At 37.2% G+C, this 19,537-nt stretch overlaps 2 protein-coding genes across 7 annotated transcripts in view; both read left to right on the forward strand.

Annotated features, from left to right (window-relative positions):
• Usp7 (ubiquitin carboxyl-terminal hydrolase 7) overlaps nt 1-19,537 on the forward strand; it is a 611,141-nt gene that overhangs the window by 147,431 nt on the left and 444,173 nt on the right.
• LOC116415852 lies at nt 6,688-8,672 on the forward strand. Its single transcript, XM_031921369.1, has 2 exons — nt 6,688-8,415; nt 8,495-8,672. Exons 1-2 carry the CDS (start codon nt 8,024-8,026, stop codon nt 8,628-8,630), a joined length of 528 nt encoding a protein of 175 aa, XP_031777229.1. The 5' UTR covers nt 6,688-8,023; the 3' UTR covers nt 8,631-8,672.

Consider the following 19,537-nt stretch of genomic DNA (forward strand, 5'->3'; position numbering starts at 1 on the left):
ATTAATCCCATAACGAATTTCATCAAACAGATGACGAATGGTATTGTTGACAAATTTAGTTTTAGCAAGTGCTGCTGATCCACCTTCTACTTGCAATTTTCCACATATATAGATAGAGCTGCGCAATGGTAAGAGACATAGATCTAGATGTTGGATAGTAATACGAATTTCATCGCTGTTGTCTAAGCTTAATGATGAGTATGGTTGATGTGCGTGTACTTCGTAATGAGCAATAGACTCATCGAATACGACACCTGATCGAATGCTTAGAATTTCGTCCATTTTTGAAAACTGAATGCTCTTGCGTGTTAACGGTTTGAGTTTCTTCGGTCGACTGATGAATGGTTGCCATGATGACTGATTTATATATGATCCAGAATTGTAAACGATGCCCATTATGCAGATTTGATGTGAAGTCTAATAGTAATTTCCTCTCCTCGAAAATTCGCCAAATTTCGATTCTGATCGACAATTTGAATTTGTAGATGATCTATGCACTTGACACTGACCGGTAGATATATGACGTGTGACGGAACTTCTATGATTTTATATCCCGGAGGCGCTCTGGGAAAGAACTCATGGATTGTATGAACTTTCTTATTATTGATATAAGCACCTCCAGTGATATTGTACTCAATTCTGAGTGCATTGCTTCTCAATATTTTCACTGGTAAATCAGAGCTGTGTTGAATGTTCTCTTGGAGAGTGTGAGGAGCAAAGCTAAGGAGACGGCCTATGGAATCGTGAGGTGTGAGATCTATCGGATGACTGCAGAGAATTTCACTTCTAAGAGTATTGTTATTAGCTTTCAAAGAGAATTCGATTCCTTTGGATTTCAAAGTTCCTTGTAAAAATTGATTTAGAGCATCGATCTCATAACTGCCAGCAGGAATATTAATAATAATATCTCCGTTTAAATGCAGTTTATTATTTGAATATTCAACATTGCGAATAGAGTTAAATGATAAAAGTCCAACTAAACGCAAGATAAAATTTGTATGCTTCGGTAGTTCAATCGAAGGAAAATATTGCGCTTCTAAGACGAAGAGTTTCCTGAGCGACTTAGAGTGAAGCTATCTTCCATGACTGATCAGAAGATAATGATTCTATTCGTCAGTGAGCACCTCTTTTATAGTCTCCCAGCTAAGAAAAAAAGACAACGATGGCCACATATAAATGAGTCAAAATTTTTATATCTTTAATAGTTGTATTTCACTTTTTTCACTTTAAAATACAACATGAGATCTTTAGGAGGTTTATGATCGCCAAAACTATCAAAATAAATCACTTCAGGACCAAGTTTGCGATAGCAAACCCAGTGAGTGCCTCTATTTTGAAAGTCGTCCAAGTTTACCACTGCTGTTTCATTATACCATGGACCATCAGGAGGTAGATTATTTCTCATGAAAACACCTCGGAAATCTGAGATTTTCATCATATTAGCATATTTTTTTAGATCGTAATCAGTCAGTGCACGATTTGGCTGACTTGATGACCACGACTGATATGAGGTTTCATAAATAATCCCATTCCAGTTTTATAGGGCTTAAGATGAAGACCTTTGCCTAAAGCAATAGCTTCCATGGTCTTATTATGCCTCTTACTTTCTTCATGATTTTTCTGCGCAGCTTCAGCATCATTAACTGCTTTAGCTATTCCTGCAGCACCTCCTGCGAGAGCACCGGTGGCACTTAGTCCTGCGAACAATGGAATAAGAAAAGGGAGAACTCCACCAATTTTTTAAATAAGCGGCAGAACACGTGGAATGATCACTTTTTTTCTTTCCACCTACACTTTTAACAGCTTGACGTGCACCCTTCAAGGCTGATTGAATAACCTTGCAAGAATGTTCACTTGCTGTCATTGATTTTTAGCTACAGTCACTAACTTATTAAATTTCAGTCAAATTACAGTTTTTCCTTTTAATTTCATAGCATTGCTAACAGCAAAAGCTAAAGCTTTTTCACCAAGACTAGCATCCTTGGCTCTGACACGTTGCATAGCTTCCTCAGCATTGGATCTGATTAAAGGAGTATCATATCTTCCGTTCAGTGAGCATGAATCTGTAGTATCTCTAGATACAGCCCTTCCAAATTCAATAATGATTTTTGATGATGTGGCATGTGAGAAGCAGGATAACGTCAGAGCATTATTCTGTATGGGGAGACATAAGAGTGTAGATAGTTTCTATCTATGTCAATCTGATGCTCATATAGGAAAACATATCATTAGGGATAATGTCAATTTATTAGTAATTTATCGTCAGGATAATGAATATCTCAAACATATCTATGAAGATCATGTGGATACCGATTTAACTTTCAATGAATTTTGGAATCTTTGACGATAATGATGATGATGACGATGACGATGATGATGATGATGATGATGATGATGATGATGATGATGAAAAATTCTTCCATTGATCTCGTCTACTGGGATGATCCAAACGAGTTTACTGAGAGACTTCGACTATTGATTGCCGAACGATCAGCTGGAAATAATAATCACGACAATAAAATCCAGTCGATTATTGATGAATTACGTGAAGCTGGGCATATATATTGATACGCAACTTTCTTCTTTGCATCAGTACTACCATGAGTCTCGATGTGTTTGGAAGAAAACTTGAGGGCTCGCAAGCGATCCGTGGTTCTCCAGCATTGGTTTCAATTTTACACCGGACGGTGATTTTGATTTAGAAAATAAGCGACTATGCATCCTAAGACAGCCCAATCATCCAAACGATGCAATCACCTTGCATTCACTGAAAGTTATTCTACAAACTGAAATAAATTATATAGCTGCTAAAATTGCTGGAATTGGTGAAGTTATAGAAGAATATAAGCAGCAAGTTGAAAAACCAATTGGAAGTGGATGCGAAATTGCGTCATCTTTATAGTACAACTCTTCGCAATTACTCTGGTGTTGATTATATCATTGAAGAAGTTAATAAACAATTAAAAGTTCGTATAGACGAATTTCTAGATGGATTTTCATCTACTGTAAACGGAAATGGAGCGTCATAGAGTAGCTGAATAGCTACACAAGCCAGCACGTCGGCGATACAAGAGAAGAAAATATGACATACGTGGAATAGACGAGACTTGGCAAGCTGATCTTGTAGAAATGATACCATATTCTAAAGAGAAAAAAGCTTTTCATTACTTACTTACTGTCATAGATATATTTTCAAAGTATGCATCGGCTGTGCCAGTCAAGTCAAAGAGTGGTAATGATGTTACTACAGCTATGAAGTCAATACAGAAAGAAGGACGAGTACCGGAGAATCTACAAACTGACCAAGGAAAAGAATTTTACAATTCAATTTTTCAAAAACTTATGAAGAAGCACAATATACACTTATACTCTTCACATAGTAATCTTCATGCAAGTATATGCGAACGATTCAATAGAATGTTATAAAATGCTACGTGGATAGAATTCAGCAAACAACGAAGCTATAAATGGTTGGATATTCTACCTAACTTGCTCAAAGCATACTATCGAATCGAGCCTGAAAATGTTACACAGGCAAATGAGCGAGAAATCGAGAGATGTTTTCCAAAAATGAAAAGTCGCCAGTGAAAAAACCGAAATTCAATGTAGGAGATAAAGTACGAATAAGTAGGATAAAAAATGCTTTTGAAAAAGGTTACACGCCAAACTGGTCAACGGAAATTTTCACAATAACGCGAGTTAACAGACCCAGTAACTTACCAACTGAAAGATTATTATGATAAACCCGTCTCTGGCGGCTTTTATGAAACAGAAATTCATAAAACTATGTATCCGGAAATTTATTTAGTAGAAAAAGTTTTAAAGAAAAGTGGTAAACGTGTATATGTTAAATGGTTAAGATTTAGTGACAAGCACAATAGTTGGATGGATAAAAATAAGATCGTATGAATTATTGAAGGTACAAATAAATAAGAAAGCAATTGTTATTATATTTAATAATGTATCTATTTATGTAAATTGCACACAAGTTTTAACAATTAAATAAATAGTATTTAACAATTATCAGTTTTTGTATTCCATTATTTTAGCATGTAGTGAACTTAAAAGAAGTTCCACCCTGATATGTTATAAATAAACTAAGTTTATATGGTGTGTTAGAGAGATTATTGAAAAGTTCTTGATCTTTCAAGATTGCTGATGAGATCTTTTCTGGCAGAAATATTTGAAAGCTGTCATCGATTTCGGCCACGATCTTCGTGCCGAATCTCGTCTTTACTTCCTTTAGCGCAGTCACCATGTATGCATGCTCTTTTTCTAAGTCCGTGGCTTTCTTCTTGGGAAAGAACTCGCGTTCAGCAATTTTGTTAAGTGCAGATAGATCCATTCTGAACCGTAAAAAAATGTTATGCCTTTGGTTTTTTTCACAGTCTCAGATCCATCTATCAAAATATTATACATTTTGCTACGTAAACCAATAAATTCCGTCATAATCTTGCCACAGCATTTATCTTTCATTAATCCAGGCACTTTTTTATTTACACGTGGGATTCCAAATTGATTGTTCTCTTTGTAATCAGAAATATCAAATTTGTGCAAGTCTTCTTTCATTATTTTGTACATATCCACGTCAACGACTTTGTATATTAGACTACCTGTGTCGGTATAAAGGAGTTTACGTTTTTCTCCAAGTCGACGCTTCATATATAAATAATGAAAATCGTATAACAATGTTATAGACCAATCGAGAATGCTGAGAATAACGTATATTGGTTTTTTAATTGTAATACTCGTTCTCTTTAGCTGTATAGCAACCAAATTTTCATCAAAGATAGCACAACTATGAAAATTTGGTTGAGCTATACGTGCTTCTGCTCCATATCGACCTGTAAATTTATTCACTAATCGCACATCAACGCGAGATCATTCTCGCTCGATGCACTTACCATATACTGCATTAATTAATAACTTGTAGAAAAGCTTTTCAAACTCATTCTTGGCCTGCTTTCTCTTCTCTGTATTAAATTCAACATATGGTTTGAGCCAAGGCTTCTGCTCAAAACTCAGAATCCTATGCACTTTTTTAGTGGAAGTCCATTATCTAATATCTGTTTTAACGCAAGATAATGAATAACATACCTTTTCTTATCGTTCAAAGTAGTCAACAGTTTCTTTTGATTTGAGCCAGGGGGTGTACGATGCTCTGCACAAAAAGGTAAATCTTGATGATCATCATGTATTTCTTCAGGATACTCTAAATCTATTTCAGCAAAGTAGCCTGTATCAGAATCTGGCGGTGCATTGAAAATTTAAATTCGTTTCATATTCGATCCATTTTAATTTTCCCACTGGTAAATACTGCACCATGGCCAATCCATAAAGATTATTAATATCAAAATATAAGAGTGTCTTCGTTTTCTGATGCTTATCGTATGATGGTCCCATGTACGGATTTTTCGCCTTAGCATACCGATTGCAACATTGACTTATTCCTCCTCGAATGCCTGCTTCAATAAACATCAGCATATTTATATCTGTAAGAAGCTCCAATTTCACTTTTGTCATTTTTAGAGCTGCTGAAAATGTGAGACCTGGAGTCGTGTAAAAGTGTGCAGGACATAAACTATACGCTTTCAGAGATGTCTCTCGAAAACTTTCGAAGACGTCAGCTAATAATAAAACATCTGTTTTCAAGTATAAATCTGAATATTCACCCAAAGTTTTTATAGTAAACATATTCCATACTCTAACAGCATGATGATAGTCTTCGTCAATAATATGAGAATCTGTTAGTTTATTGTAAAACTCATTCTTCTCTGGCAGTTTTGTAGTCATCAACTTGTCAAATCCATCTACGAAATCATATGGAAATATACCTTTTCGTCTAAGAAGATTGATTTGCTCATCTGTAAATCCATCAGTTTTGAACTCATTTAATGCTATCGGCACGGTTTCCAAATATAATGCAAGCTTTTCCAACGATAATGGTAAAAATCGCCATGAATCTATAAATCTAAAACTGATGTCACAGTCATCTATATACTTCGTAAATGAAATATATGTTTCTTTGTTGTGAGGTATCAGAGATACTCGTCCATTCATTATTGTCGAAGTAGCAATCTCTCTCAAAATTAAGTGTGCGTCATAATTGAGGTTATGAAAGATAACCGGCACAAACCTCGAATCCTTGTAATTTATATTGCATGAATTGTGAGCTGCACCTCTGAAACTAAATAGAAAAAAATATCTTACATGTTGTACAGCATTAAAGTCAAATATTTGTATACATTAAAAACTAACGTACCGTCCTGTTAGATGACAATGGTCTCGTACTGCGAGTTCTTCACTTTTAATGGGCTTTTGGCATAAATGGCAAACAGTTGACCTCCGAAAAGATAATTCTTCTAGATCTGTAAGTCTCATTGGTTTTGGATTTTTGTAGAGTAGATTAATCTTTTCACTAATTCCTTTCAGTTCTCGAACTAACCATTTTGCCGGTGTCTCTTTATCTTCATTTTTTTTTTGTCTGTATGATTTATAAACAGATAAAGCATTTTCATTTTCAGTGGGCTTTAACAAATATTGAAACTCTGCATAAAAGAACTTTTTCACTTTTATTATAATCTTAAAATTTAATAATGTTATTCTTAAAGTCGGGCAAATTAATTCGACATTTATTAAAATTTTTCGTGCATTTCCAGCCATTCTTTACAGTGAAATATTTGTAAACACCTTTCGCAGCGGTATGATTTTACATGAGATTTACTTAATTGAGAGCTTAAAAGTCGAGACAGATATTTATTCCAAACTTAGTGGTATTGAGGCAAGCTTCCGCCATCATCATGATTATTTTCTTCATTTTCATCTATGTAAAAATCTTGAATGAGGAGTAACTTTGGAAGTGGAATGAAGGAACTCCCCTTGATTGGAGAATATTTTTTCATATTGATACACAAACTGATAATACTCGTCAGGGTCCAGCCAGAATCTTTATCTTGGAATTCTTCAAGCTGGGTGAAAATAGGTTTTTTAATATGATCTTTGAACCATTCTTCCAAATTCGTTGACATGAATGCTGTAACACTTTCACTTGTAAAATATTTAATGTCTGTCGTTCCTTACCGTTTTTTTGCATAGAAAATTCTACGATAAAGTCAGAATTAATTTTTACAGCGTTATATTCCTTCAAGCAATCTTCTACTTTAACCTTAAAGAGCTTTTACGCATCGTTAAAAAAAACTTAGAATGTCTACATGCTTTATATTTACAACTACACCTGTTCTAATTCGATTTTGAAACTCTGATTCTATATCTCGCCACTCAACTCTAGCTTTAGTTTCTTCCGATTGTAGATTGCCTCCTTGCTGAAGATGTTGTTCGAGTTGAACTTGCACACATGAAAGATGTGTCATACAAGTTTGATATTTCTGCTTTTCTCCTCTTGCAAGATTAGCTTTGTCGATTTTTTTGTTCAATTCCTTTATTGTGGAATTGCACATGTCCAGCCAATAATGAATATCATTATTGCTCATTTCACGTATATTTCGCAAAGTATCACGCACTACTACAACAAGGCGTTCAAAAAGTTGAAATGAAGCTATATTTACTTTTTTCACTTAACACTCACAAAACAGAATTCTTTAAAGAACTAGTTTCGTGTACTGTAGTAGATAAAGTCTGCTCCTCAAAGTAAAATTTCTTGCTTACATAGACTAGAACACGAAAGAAAATGAGGAAAATTTTAGTAACTACCAATGAATAGGAAGTTTGACAAGGAGAAGGGATATTTTCTTAGGAAGGGATGGATTTTCTATCTTTGCTCCAATGAGAAGTGGTCATCTTCGACAATGAAAAGCTGAGGAGCAAGTAATGTCGAGGAGAAGGGATATTTTCTTGGGAGGGGATGAATTTTCTATTTTTAGACCAATGAGGTCTGTGCTTCTTTTTGACAACCAATTGTGTGACAACCGAGGTGGAGTTTCTTCTTATATAAGCAGGATGGCAAAATTCATCTGTTTATTTACAATAAACTCGTCTTATAGAACTAACTCTACGAAGCTGCAAGATGACTACAATGTGTGAATACAAAAGGATGTTTCAAAATATCATACTGAAATATCCGGAAGAAAATGTTTATATTGTTGACATACAAGGATTTCAAAGAATTGCTGCGGATACTTTCATTTTCAAGGAAATTAGTTTTTTGAAAATAAAAAAAACAGGTTTACCAACTGCTTACCTCTTCAAGTCTCCAATGCCGTGGGAAGAACTTACCGGGGAAGAAAAATGTATGATTCATTGGCTGGAAAAAAGTCACCATGGAATCGAATGGAATTCTGGTGACATTCCATACCATCGACTTCAACATGTCTTACAAATCTTTACGCGAGATGTTAAAAAGATATTCGTTAAGGGAGAACAGAAAGCACTGTGGTTGAAAAATTATTTGCCGAATACGTGAGTATTTATACATTTTTTCAGTTCTTTTTTTTCCTGCTTTGAATACTTTAATTTATCCACATTATTTTTTTTTCAGTCTAATATCTAATGTTGAATATCTCGGATGCCCTCCGCTCGAGAACATAAAAGTAATAAAAATTACTTTTGCTTGCACCATCATCTTTCTATTAGAAGCAAACCAGTATGTGCCGTCCATAATGCTCTTTCAATAAGAGCATGGTTATTCAATTATTTGTTCTGAAAAATGTAGTCAAGACGAAGTTGATAATTATTGAAATGTACTATGAAAAAAATTATTGAATAAAATGATTTTTAAAAAAAAAATTAAAATTCTTACGATGATTTTTTAAAAAAAATTTGTACACAGTTCTTATTTTTATTATAAAAAAAAAATATGAAAACTTTTATTATTAATTTGAAAAGGGATTGAAATTTGTCATCACCTCTTGTTCACACGTACTCCGTTTATTAGATTAATTTATTTATTTACTTACACTAAAACAAGACAAAGAGCAGAGTAAACCAATTCAAAAATCATACCTAAATTTTCTGAAATATTTTACAATTTTTTTAACTTTTCTAAAAATTTTGTATACCTATATTTAAAATAAAACTTTGAATTTGGGAAAACTCCCGCCAGTGTCCGGAGCTGACGCATATGCGCATCAGCTTCAATTAACCAGCGGTCAGCGCTGGCGGGAATTTTTCGGAATTCAAACTTTAATTAACGGTGCTGTGGTCGCTGTTGCTGTTGTTGCTGCTGCTGTTGCTGTTGTTGTTGCTGCTGCTGCTGTTGTTGCTGCGGCTGTTGACTGTCGGTCCTTTTCAATTGCAAAATACCACGTCTCGGTACTGTTCTTGTAACCTCTGAAAAAATTAAAGCAAACAAAAAATAAATTTATTGTACAAAAAATAATAAAAAATAAAACTAATTTATTGTTAAAGCATTTTTACCTGAAGTTATTGTAGATGTTCCTGGTTTTGGTGACGTCTCTCTCTCCTGCCTTCTTCTTCTGCTCTTTGCCTTCTTGTTCTGTAAAAAGAAGAAAACAAATTAGCATTATTATTTTTTAAAAATTGAGTTATATTATTTTAAGAATAAATTTAATATTTTTACCATTTGCTTTTTTCTTCATATTCGAGGATGCAATCTTAGGAATCTGCTTGAGATCGCGTATACTTTTAACGGATTTGCACGATGCGCAACTGGTTGATGTTCCGCTTGAACTGGAGCTCGATCTAGAGCTCGACCTTGAACTCGAACTGGAACTCAAACTCGATCGAGACCGTCTTCTTCGGGTCACCGAGAAACGCCGAGGCTGCTCAGCCGTCGGAGATCACCGAGGGTGCTCAGCCATTGGGGATCGTCCAGGCGGGACAGCTGCCAGGGATCGTTGAGGCAGGACAGCCGCCAGCGATCGCCGTGGCGGGTCAGTCGCCGGGGTTCGTCGAGGCGGGTCAGCTGCCGGCGATCGCCGCAGCGCCAATTGCTGCAAAGCAGCATTCGGTGGTTGCGGCACTGCAACATTTAAATAATTCAAATAAATTAATTTTAAAACTTGAAAAATTTGTGATTTTAAAGTGGAGTAATAAAAAATAAACTTACATGTTTCGACTACGTCCATCGCCCAGGAGACGTAGTTCAGCATTGTTAGGAGAGTCGGAGTTGGAGATCAGCCAACGTATACGCTCCTGGGCGAGCTGCAGACTTCGTCGGCTGCATTGACGGATTCTCCTTTTTTGATGCCATTTTCTCTTGTCAGAGTTTGCAAGAAAATCTGTAACTAACTCCGGTGAATCTTGAGGGGTTATTTATACTCGAAGACAGGAGCACACTTTTCATTATTTTGCCGAAAATCCTCTGATTTGCTGAGCTTATTTTCCCACTACTTTCCTGAAAAGTCATCTAATTGGAGAAAAATGTTCCTCAATTAATTTCGAAAACACCTCTCTTGACCATACTCCTCCCAGTCCAATACAAAAATTCACTTGCCTTTGTGAGATAATCTATGCTAGAATTTCGACGAAATAAAAGCAGATGGGGTAGTAGCGCTCCTAAAATTATGAGGGCTGCCGCGCAAAGCTCATAGTACAGTTGCTGTTTATCCTATGTGCAACCACTACCCGAAGAATTTCTCAGTGTACCCGTCTTCCGAGATCTAAGACTTGGGGTTGTCTGGGTTTCCCTCCCCTGAGTTTTCGGGCGTTGGCTTTGGTGTAAGTTATTATCTGTCATGCAGAGCTTCTTATAGCTTGCTCTTATGATCCGGGCAAAATCTTTATTTGTGTGGACAAATTGTGCCTGTCCTCGACATATTTTCTCAATTCCTCGATTTTGCTGAGAAGGCAGTCCAAGTGCGCATTTCTATGTGTTACGCAAACAGCTCTCTTATCTCTGTGAATAAACGTTGACTATCTAACTTGCCTTAGGTGGCAGGTTAGTTATTATTAAAAAAGAGATAAGTTTGTTGAATTTAATAATTAGGATACTTTGACTTTAGATTCTTATTATTTTACACTGTTGGATAAAAGTTTTAAAATGAAAACACTTGTTTACGGGAAAAAGCCTTTCGGCATAAAAAACCCTGATTTATTAATATTTTAGCAAACTGACACAATAAAAAGCGACATGATATATAAAAGATAAAACGAGAAAAGACGCCGAACACGCTCAGAAAGCATTGATTGCACTCGCACGCACAGATACAGAAAAAAACGCACTAATATAAATCGTTCGTTAAGTTGATGTTAAATGCCAACAAAGGCGTTGATGTTAATGCCAAAAATGGCGTTTATGTCACGTTGTGACAGAGGATCGGAAATCCTCGTTGAATGTTAAGTTAACGTTAAGAATTCGGTTGTAGTCGCGATTCAGATATGAACGCTGCCGAAGTCGTTTAACTGACTGCTCGTTCGCGCGCGCGAGTCCGCGCTCGCAAGAAAGAGTCCCCCGGAAGGTGCTGCCCTCTATCACTACTCTCATGCAAACACACACATAACCTGCTCGTTCATACATGCGCATGCGTGTTGCGTGTTGCGGAATAGTTATGACGGAACATACTCAAGTAATGAAAATAAAACTATCATTGGCTAAACGCTTCTTAGAACAATAACATATTTACATTCCTTAAATTATGGTAACAAGAAATCTTTGATTCACCTGTTCCAATAAAAACCAGATAAACAAATGAAATCAGTTTTCTTTGGAAGAACAAGTCTGTTGATTAAAATCTTATATCACAAAGAATGAATTGAACTAAACTTAAATTAATTGAACCTTTGGCAAAAAGCTAAAAATGTACAGAAAGGTTTTGTTTTAAATCTAAGTACAAGGAAGAATACAAAGACGTGTAATGTTGCGTTTATAAACGCCGCTCGCAGTCTTCACTGATTCAATTCGAGCGATGCCGTCGCTCCCAGGAAACACCTCGAGGATCACACCCAGTGGCCATCTTGATGGAGCCGTAATATCATCCATAAGAATAACAACTGAACCAGGTGCAGCTCTGCAGTGGATTCATGCCACTTTTGGCGCGTTTGAAGTTCGTGAAGGTATTCTTTATGCCACTTACTCCAAAAGTCCTGTCTGGCTTTGGTGATGAAGTTGTAAGTGGATAGTCGATTATCTGGAACTGAAAGCAATGATTTTTCGGGTAAAATATGAAACGGGCGTCCTATCAATAAATGAGCTGGTGTTATAGCTAAAGGGTCGTTAGGATCAGATGAGTATATAAAGGTCGTGAATTTAAAATTGCTTCAATTTCAATCAAAAAAGTATTGAATTGTTCATAAGTAAAAGTACTACCTTTTAATACACGTTTCAAATGATGCTTAAAGCTTTTAACTGCGGCTTCCCAAACGCCACCGAAGTATGGCGATAAGGGAGGATTGAAATGCCATTCAATTCTTTTAGCTAAAGCATAACTCCCTATCGAATTTTTGAACTCTGGAGTGTCGAAGAGATCATAGATTTCGCGAAGTTCTTTATTCGCTCCTACGAAATTTGTACTGTTGTCTAAGAAGGTATGTTCAGGTACTCCTCTACGACTGATGAATCTACGAAATGCAGCCAAAAAACCTTCAGCGGAGAGATCAGTAGCAAGTTCAATATGGACAGCTTTTGAAACCATACACACGAAAACGCAACCATAGGTTTTGAGAAAGCTTTTATTTCGATGTAATTTTTCCTTGATAGAAATCGGACCAAAGAAATCTACACCCGTGTGACAGAAAGCTGGCGACTCATTAACTCGCGATTTGGGAAAATCTGCCATCTGAGCATGAACTATCCTAGGTTTTTGACGGATACATTCTACACAATGACGAACGATATTCCTAATTTGATCCTTTCCATTTAAAATCCAAAACCTAGTCCTAATAGCGTAAAGAGTAGATTGAATTCCAGAATGTAAATTCGCCTGATGGATTTGACGAATGATCATATCGGTGACATGGTGTTTGCTAGGCAACAATATAGGATGTTTTTGCTCGTAAGAAAGATCTGATTTCTTTAAACGTCCACTTACACGGATAAGTCCTTTTTCATCTACAAAGGGATGCAGAGTATCAAAACGAGTACTATTTTGAAAATGAACCGAACCGTCACTGGAAGTTTTAGTGAAACGTCGAAGTTCTACAGGAAATTTTTTGTGTTGAATCATACTCAAGATCTGACGTTCTGCATTCGTAACTTCTGAAGATTTTAATGGAGGTATCAAAGTTATTAAGTAACTTATCTTATCTTCTACGTTTGAGAATTCTGGAATGATCTCTGAACGTTTTCCTTTAGAATTTTTCCAACGCATATATAAGTGATTACTCTAGTGAAATGTTCAAAGCTATAAAAGCATGAATAGATCTCGTCACAAGACGGAGTTGTCAAAAGACAAATACCTTTCTTTAATCCAGTCAATTCAAAAGGTGTAGTTTCAATTGGCTGAGGCCATTCGTTTTCAGCCAGAGTTAACCACTTAGGACCGAAATTCCAAAGAGAGTTGTTAACGAAATCAGATGGTAACTGTCCTCTGGAAAGAGCATCTGCTGGATTATCCACAGATCGAATGTGCTTCCATGTGACTTCGTTTCCTAACGACTGTATGTCTGCGACTCTATTAGATTCGAAAGTTCTCAAAAGATGAGGAGCCTTTTTCAACCAACAAAGAACAATGGTAGAATCTGGCCACAAAGTTACCTGATCTATCGTGAAATCAAACTGAGTTCTAACCTCTACATAGAGTTTTTTAAGAATAGAGGCGGCGCAAAGTTCTAATCGCGGAATGGTGACTCCACTTAATGGCGCGACTCTAGATTTACTGCAAATTAGTTTCACGGAGACATTACCATGCGAATCGACTGATCTAATGAAGAGACACGCTCCGTATCCGTAATTACAAGCATCGCAAAATCCGTGAAGATCGATTTTGACTGGATTTGAAATCAGAAGTTGACGAGGGAACGAAACTCCTTCTAATTGTGGCAACTGAACTGCGAGCGATTTCCATTTGGTATGGATATCCTGTGGAAGCGATTCATCCCAAGTAATTTTGGCTTTCCAACAATCTTGAATCAATATCTTAGCGTAGAGAATTACTGGTCCCAAGAGACCAAGAGGATCGACAATTTTTGAAATTTCGGACAAGAGCATTCTTTTGGTTGATATAGCATGATGATCTAATGTTTGCACCCTGTAGGTGAAGAAGTCTTGTCGGGAATCCCAAATAATTCCAAGCGTTTTTTGAATAGTGTTCTCTTTAGTTACGCAGTCAAGATTGAAAAGTTTTTTATCTGTGTTATTTAAAGCAGATGTATGATTAGATGACCACTGTCTAATAACGAATCCACCACGTTTGAACAACTCGATCATCTCATCACGAATGCTAAGGATCTCCTCAATCGAGTCAGCTCCAGAAATGAAGTCATCAACATAAAAATCACGTAAAAGAAGTTTGCTGGCACGTGGGAAATCCTTTGCCTCGTCGCGAGCAAGCTGATGAAGAGTTCGAATCGCTAAAAATGGCGCACAAGCGGTACCGAAAGTAACCGTATTTAATTTGAATATCCTAATTTTGCCGTCATGATACCACAGCGTTTTTTCGAATTTCCTATCATCTGGATAAACTAGGATTTGCCTATACATTTTTTCAATGTCCGCTGTGATGACATAACGATGAGTACGAAACCGAAGAATTTGTTCGAAGATTGTATTCTGAATAGTGGGACCAACTAAAAGAACGTCATTGAGAGAAATGCCTGTAGACGTTTTGGCTGACGCATCATAAACTACTCTACACTTAGTGGTTTCGCTAGACGTCTTTATGACAGGGTGATGAGGAAGATAATAACCATCATTGATGTCGTCCTCACATAAAGTCATATGACCTAACGAAATATACTCTTCCATTACCATTTTATATTCAAACATGGACTTTGGCTGTGATTGAACTTTTCTTTCAAATGAATAAAAACGTTTCAAAGCTGTTCCCCTAGATTCGCCTAGCAGGAATTTGCTATCCCTAAATGGAAGACGTACGATGTACCTACCAGTTGCATCACGCTGAGTATGATCAACGTAATGTTTTTCGCAAGCTACGTCGTCTTTAGATCGCACAGGCTCGTGGTCGAGGTCCTCGATTGCAAAAGACCGTTCAAGAAGTCTATCCAATTTAACGACATTACAAGAAGCTTTTTTCGAAGGAGTAAGTGTTTGAGCTCCCCCGGCTATGATCCATCCTAAACTAGTCTTTTGCAAAATGATTTCCGATTCCTTATGACGAAGTCTAATCTGACCAACAGCTAAAAGAGACAAAGTGATGGCTAATAACAAATCGACAGTTTTAGGTAAATGAAACTGCGGATCAGCTAATTGTAGACGCTTGGGAATGTCAAAATGTTAGGCACGGCGTTAGCAATGTTTGGTACAATTAAAAAATTTAATTGATGTTTTGAATTATTATACATTGAATGAAAAGTAGCTTGAATTTGATATTTTGAAACAGTGCACATACTGTCAACTGCTCCGATATTTACTGAACATGTGCGTTTAGGTAAATTTAAGAGTTTTGCAAATTTTTCAGTAATGAGATTAACAGTCGAACAAGAATCTAATAACGCACGTGCTACGATTAAATTTCCTTGCTTGTTCTGAATTTTATCCATTGCAGTAGTCATCAATTGAGACTCTGAAGGAAATGCTACAGAAATTAATGAATAATGCGATAGTCACGCTGTTGACTCTGTGGACGAAGAACTTTCGTCTTTGGTCTCCTGATTCTTCGATGATTGAGCACCTGCTCCCTTTTCATTATGGAGTAAAGTGTGATGATTTTTATTACACTTCTTACAACGTTTATCACTCTTGCAAGGAATTTGATGAGTCCAGAGACAGTTACGACAAAGCTTGTTTGTTTTAACAAAATCCCATCTCTCTTGAATGGCAAGCTTGTTAAATGCGGGACATTTAAACAACCGATGCTCTTCAAGACATTTGGGACAGGTGGACGAATTAGAAGACGTGGACGAAGAATCAGAAGTCGTTACCAAAGATCGAGCGCTTGTTTTCGAGTTTTTATTTTGAGATTGCGGAACTGTTTCTCCCGCTCGCTTCCTAGTGTTATTATTTGTGCGAGAGTAAGATTCAGAATCTATTGATTGCAATTTAAAAATCGTGCTTTGAATAAACTGTGAAAGATTCTCCAATTTTGGAAGTTTGTCCATTTCCAATTTGTCTTGCCATCTGTTCGATGTTGCGGGAGGCAGACACCGTTTCACAATCCGAACGACAAGCTCGTCACTTGGCTTTACACCAAGGCGATCCAAAATTTTAAGATGTTGACGAATCTGATGAAGCAAAGATGCAAGAACATCTGCGGTTGCCTTGGAAAGCTTTGGAAGATCAATAATGGCATTTAAGTGTTGAACAGCGACTATACGTTTTTGATCGAAAAATTCGAGAAGAGCCTGCCAAGCGGCTTTGTAATCATTCTCGCTGGGATCCTAATGGGCTATAGTCTCTAGAGCCTTATCAGTTAAAGAAGCGTAAAAGTGGCTGCATTTTACAGCATCGCTGAGATCAGTTCGGCTGTGCACAAGAGAAATGAATTTGTTTTTGTATGTCGACCATTCATCACGTTTGCCGTTAAACATGGGTAGCTTAATTTCGGGAAGTCGAGGCAAATCTTGACGTTCCGTCACTGTGATGTTGCTAGCATTTAATGTCGAATTTGCAATAGGTTCAATTCTCCGTAATTTAGTAACTGCACTAGCAACATCAAAGTAGCGGGATTCGACCTCTAGAAAATCTGTCAATTGAGAATTTTCGGAATCTAATTGGACTAATTCGTCATTGTACTTAAGGTATTCTTTGTACAACGCCGCAAGACTATTATACCGCATTTTAGTGTTGACAGGATCAGGGTCAGAACCCTTCAGATACCCTTCTAATTGCACCACTTGCGATTCGAGAGATTTTCCTTTCTGCAGAATATACGCAACACGGTTTGTTTCACATTTTGGTCTGCGATGAGAGCCATTTTGAAGAAAATGAGTAAAATTAATTTAAAGATGAGAAAAATTAAATTATTTGTTATTAAGAAATGAGAATAAAATTATAGATTTTGATAGACTATAATTAATTTAAATAAAATAATTATATTAATTGAACATGAATTGCAAATTATTTAATTAAAAATTTATGTTACTTTAAATTGTAAAGTTAAACGCAAAATATATATTTTTGAACAGTTGAACAGGAAAGAATTTTAAAATTAATAATGACGATTTGAAACAATAACGAGATTTAAATAACGAGAAATAAATGCCAGTCAATGTGTTCGAACGAAAAAACACCACACCCTTACACTCAACTCTCGCTAGATCTAAAGTTACAATAACACGAGGCTGCGTGGAACGTTATGTGCTTGCGCGCTCGTGTTTCGCTCTCCTCTCAATACTCGAAATCGAGGCACCGCGCTAGCCTATAACAACGAAACCAAGAATTCTAAATCGTTAAATTTGTCAAAGAACACTTAGCTTTTTTCGATGTCCTTGTTCCTCGACGTGGCTGGCAACTGGGTGGTGAGGCATCCTTGTGTGGGATCGACGACACGATGATGAAGATGCAGTTGAATGACGCAATTGCCTAAACAAAGGCCGGTCGAATTTTGCTATATGTTTTGGCGCACTCGCCGTCGCTGTCGCCGCGGCACGTGCAAGTATTCAAAAGTTGAATCCTCGTGTGCGTGTGGCGTCACTCGCGATTGTTTGTGAGAACAAAGACCTCACAGGAGGCACCATGAATAAACGTTGACTATCTAACTTGCCTTAGGTGGCAGGTTAGTTATTATTAAAAAAGAGATAAGTTTGTTGAATTTAATAATTAGGATACTTTGACTTTAGATTCTTATGATTTTACACTGTTGGATAAAAGTTTTAAAATGAAAACACTTGTTTACGGGAAAAAGCCTTTCGGCATAAAAAACCCTGATTTATTAATATTTAAGCAAACTGACACAATAAAAAGCGACATGATATATAAAAGATAAAACGAGAAAAAACGCCGAACACGCTCACAAAGCATTGATTGCACTCGCACGCACAGATACAGAAAAAAACGCACTAATATAAATCGTTCGTTAAGTTGATGTTAAATGCCAACAAAGGCGTTGATTTTAATGCCAAAAATGGCCTTTATGTCACGTTGTGACAGAGGATCGGAAATCCTCGTTGAATGTTAAGTTAACGTTAAGAATTCGGTCGTAGTCGCGATTCAGATATGAACGCTGCCGAAGTCGTTTAACTGACTGCTCGTTCGCGCGCGCGAGTCCGCGCTCGCAAGAAAGAGGCCCCCGGAAGGTGCTGCCCTCTCTCACTACACTCATGCAAACACACACATAACCTGCTCGTTCATACATGCGCATGCGTGTTGCGTGTTGCGGAATAGTTATGACGGAACACTCTGTCTGCATCAACCTCCATTTCCATGTCACCTGCGTCTCTACATGCTGCAGCGGTCAGGTGACTAACCTCTGCGGCTGCTAAGTGAATTTGCCCCCCCCCCCCTAATCGCCATAGGGCCAGCGCAGACCACGGGGGCTTTCACCCGATCGAAATCGACGGCGGGACTAGGCTCTGTGGCTTGACACGCTTGGGGTAGTAATGTTATTAACTCACTATCCATGTTTGATTTATTTTCGGAGTTTCTTCCCCTAGCCTGTTTAGTCCGCGAAGCATATTTTATTTCTGCTCTCCCTTCGGTCGGTTGAGGAGACCCCAACGCGCCGATGAACATTCCCTTATCCACCACCCAGGATACGCGCCACATACGTGGTATCGGTATCCCCGCGCGTGCTTACGTGTGTGTGTTTTTTTTTTGTTTCTCTTTCGGAGAAAGAGGTATTAGGGAAAATCTTAGAAAGACGATAGCATGAACTTGTTTACGGGGTCGTCGAAACAGCCCCATCCCCAATATCAGCCGTGTGTCGGATTCACACTAGGGGTGTGCGAGTCAGAAGTCGAGTTTTACATATGTTTACGGCATTATGGTGCGAATAATTAAACCAAAGACATAATAATATATTATAAGTATTTAGATTTTAAATTAACATATGGATTAAACAGATTCAACAGATTACAAGAGAAAAAAATATTGATAGGTTGAGAAATCAGTCCAAATAACCAATCGAGTTATTTTTTAGGCAAAAGCTCGAAAAAAACTCGAAAAAGTACTCGAAGCTTTAAGTAACATATCACTGTTACAAAACAGTTAAACCATAGTTTTCGTTGGATATGTGTAAAAACTCGACATTCGTGTTATTTAAGTTAATTAAGTAGATTTTTAACATCCCAGATTTATTTTGCAATCAAAACAAAAAATCTTCGAGTTTGACTGGCACATCCCTAATTCACACAGACTAAACTCATGCCCCTTACGGCCAGGTAAAAAACACCCAGCCGTAAAAAGGAACGCCCTCTTTGCTTTTATCGACCCTTGGTAAAGGTGCCTAGCTTCATCTTCTATGCCCCTGAACCGAGCGGTACCACCGTCAAGCAATGCTTCGCTGGGTGGGGGGCGAAAGGATTTTGCCCGCTTCTGGTTGATGTGGTCGTCATCACAATAGTCATC

This window comes from Nasonia vitripennis (assembly GCF_009193385.2).
Source record: "Nasonia vitripennis strain AsymCx chromosome 1 unlocalized genomic scaffold, Nvit_psr_1.1 chr1_random0002, whole genome shotgun sequence".
Taxonomy (NCBI): domain Eukaryota; kingdom Metazoa; phylum Arthropoda; class Insecta; order Hymenoptera; family Pteromalidae; genus Nasonia; species Nasonia vitripennis.

Coding starts and splice junctions, on each gene's coding strand:
- LOC116415852 (XM_031921369.1), top strand. CDS start 8,024: ATGACTACAATGTGTGAATACAAAAGGATGTTTCAAAATATCATACTG. Junction 8,416..8,494: donor AAAAATTATTTGCCGAATAC/GTGAGTATTTAT, acceptor TTTTTTTTTCAG/TCTAATATCTAATGTTGAAT.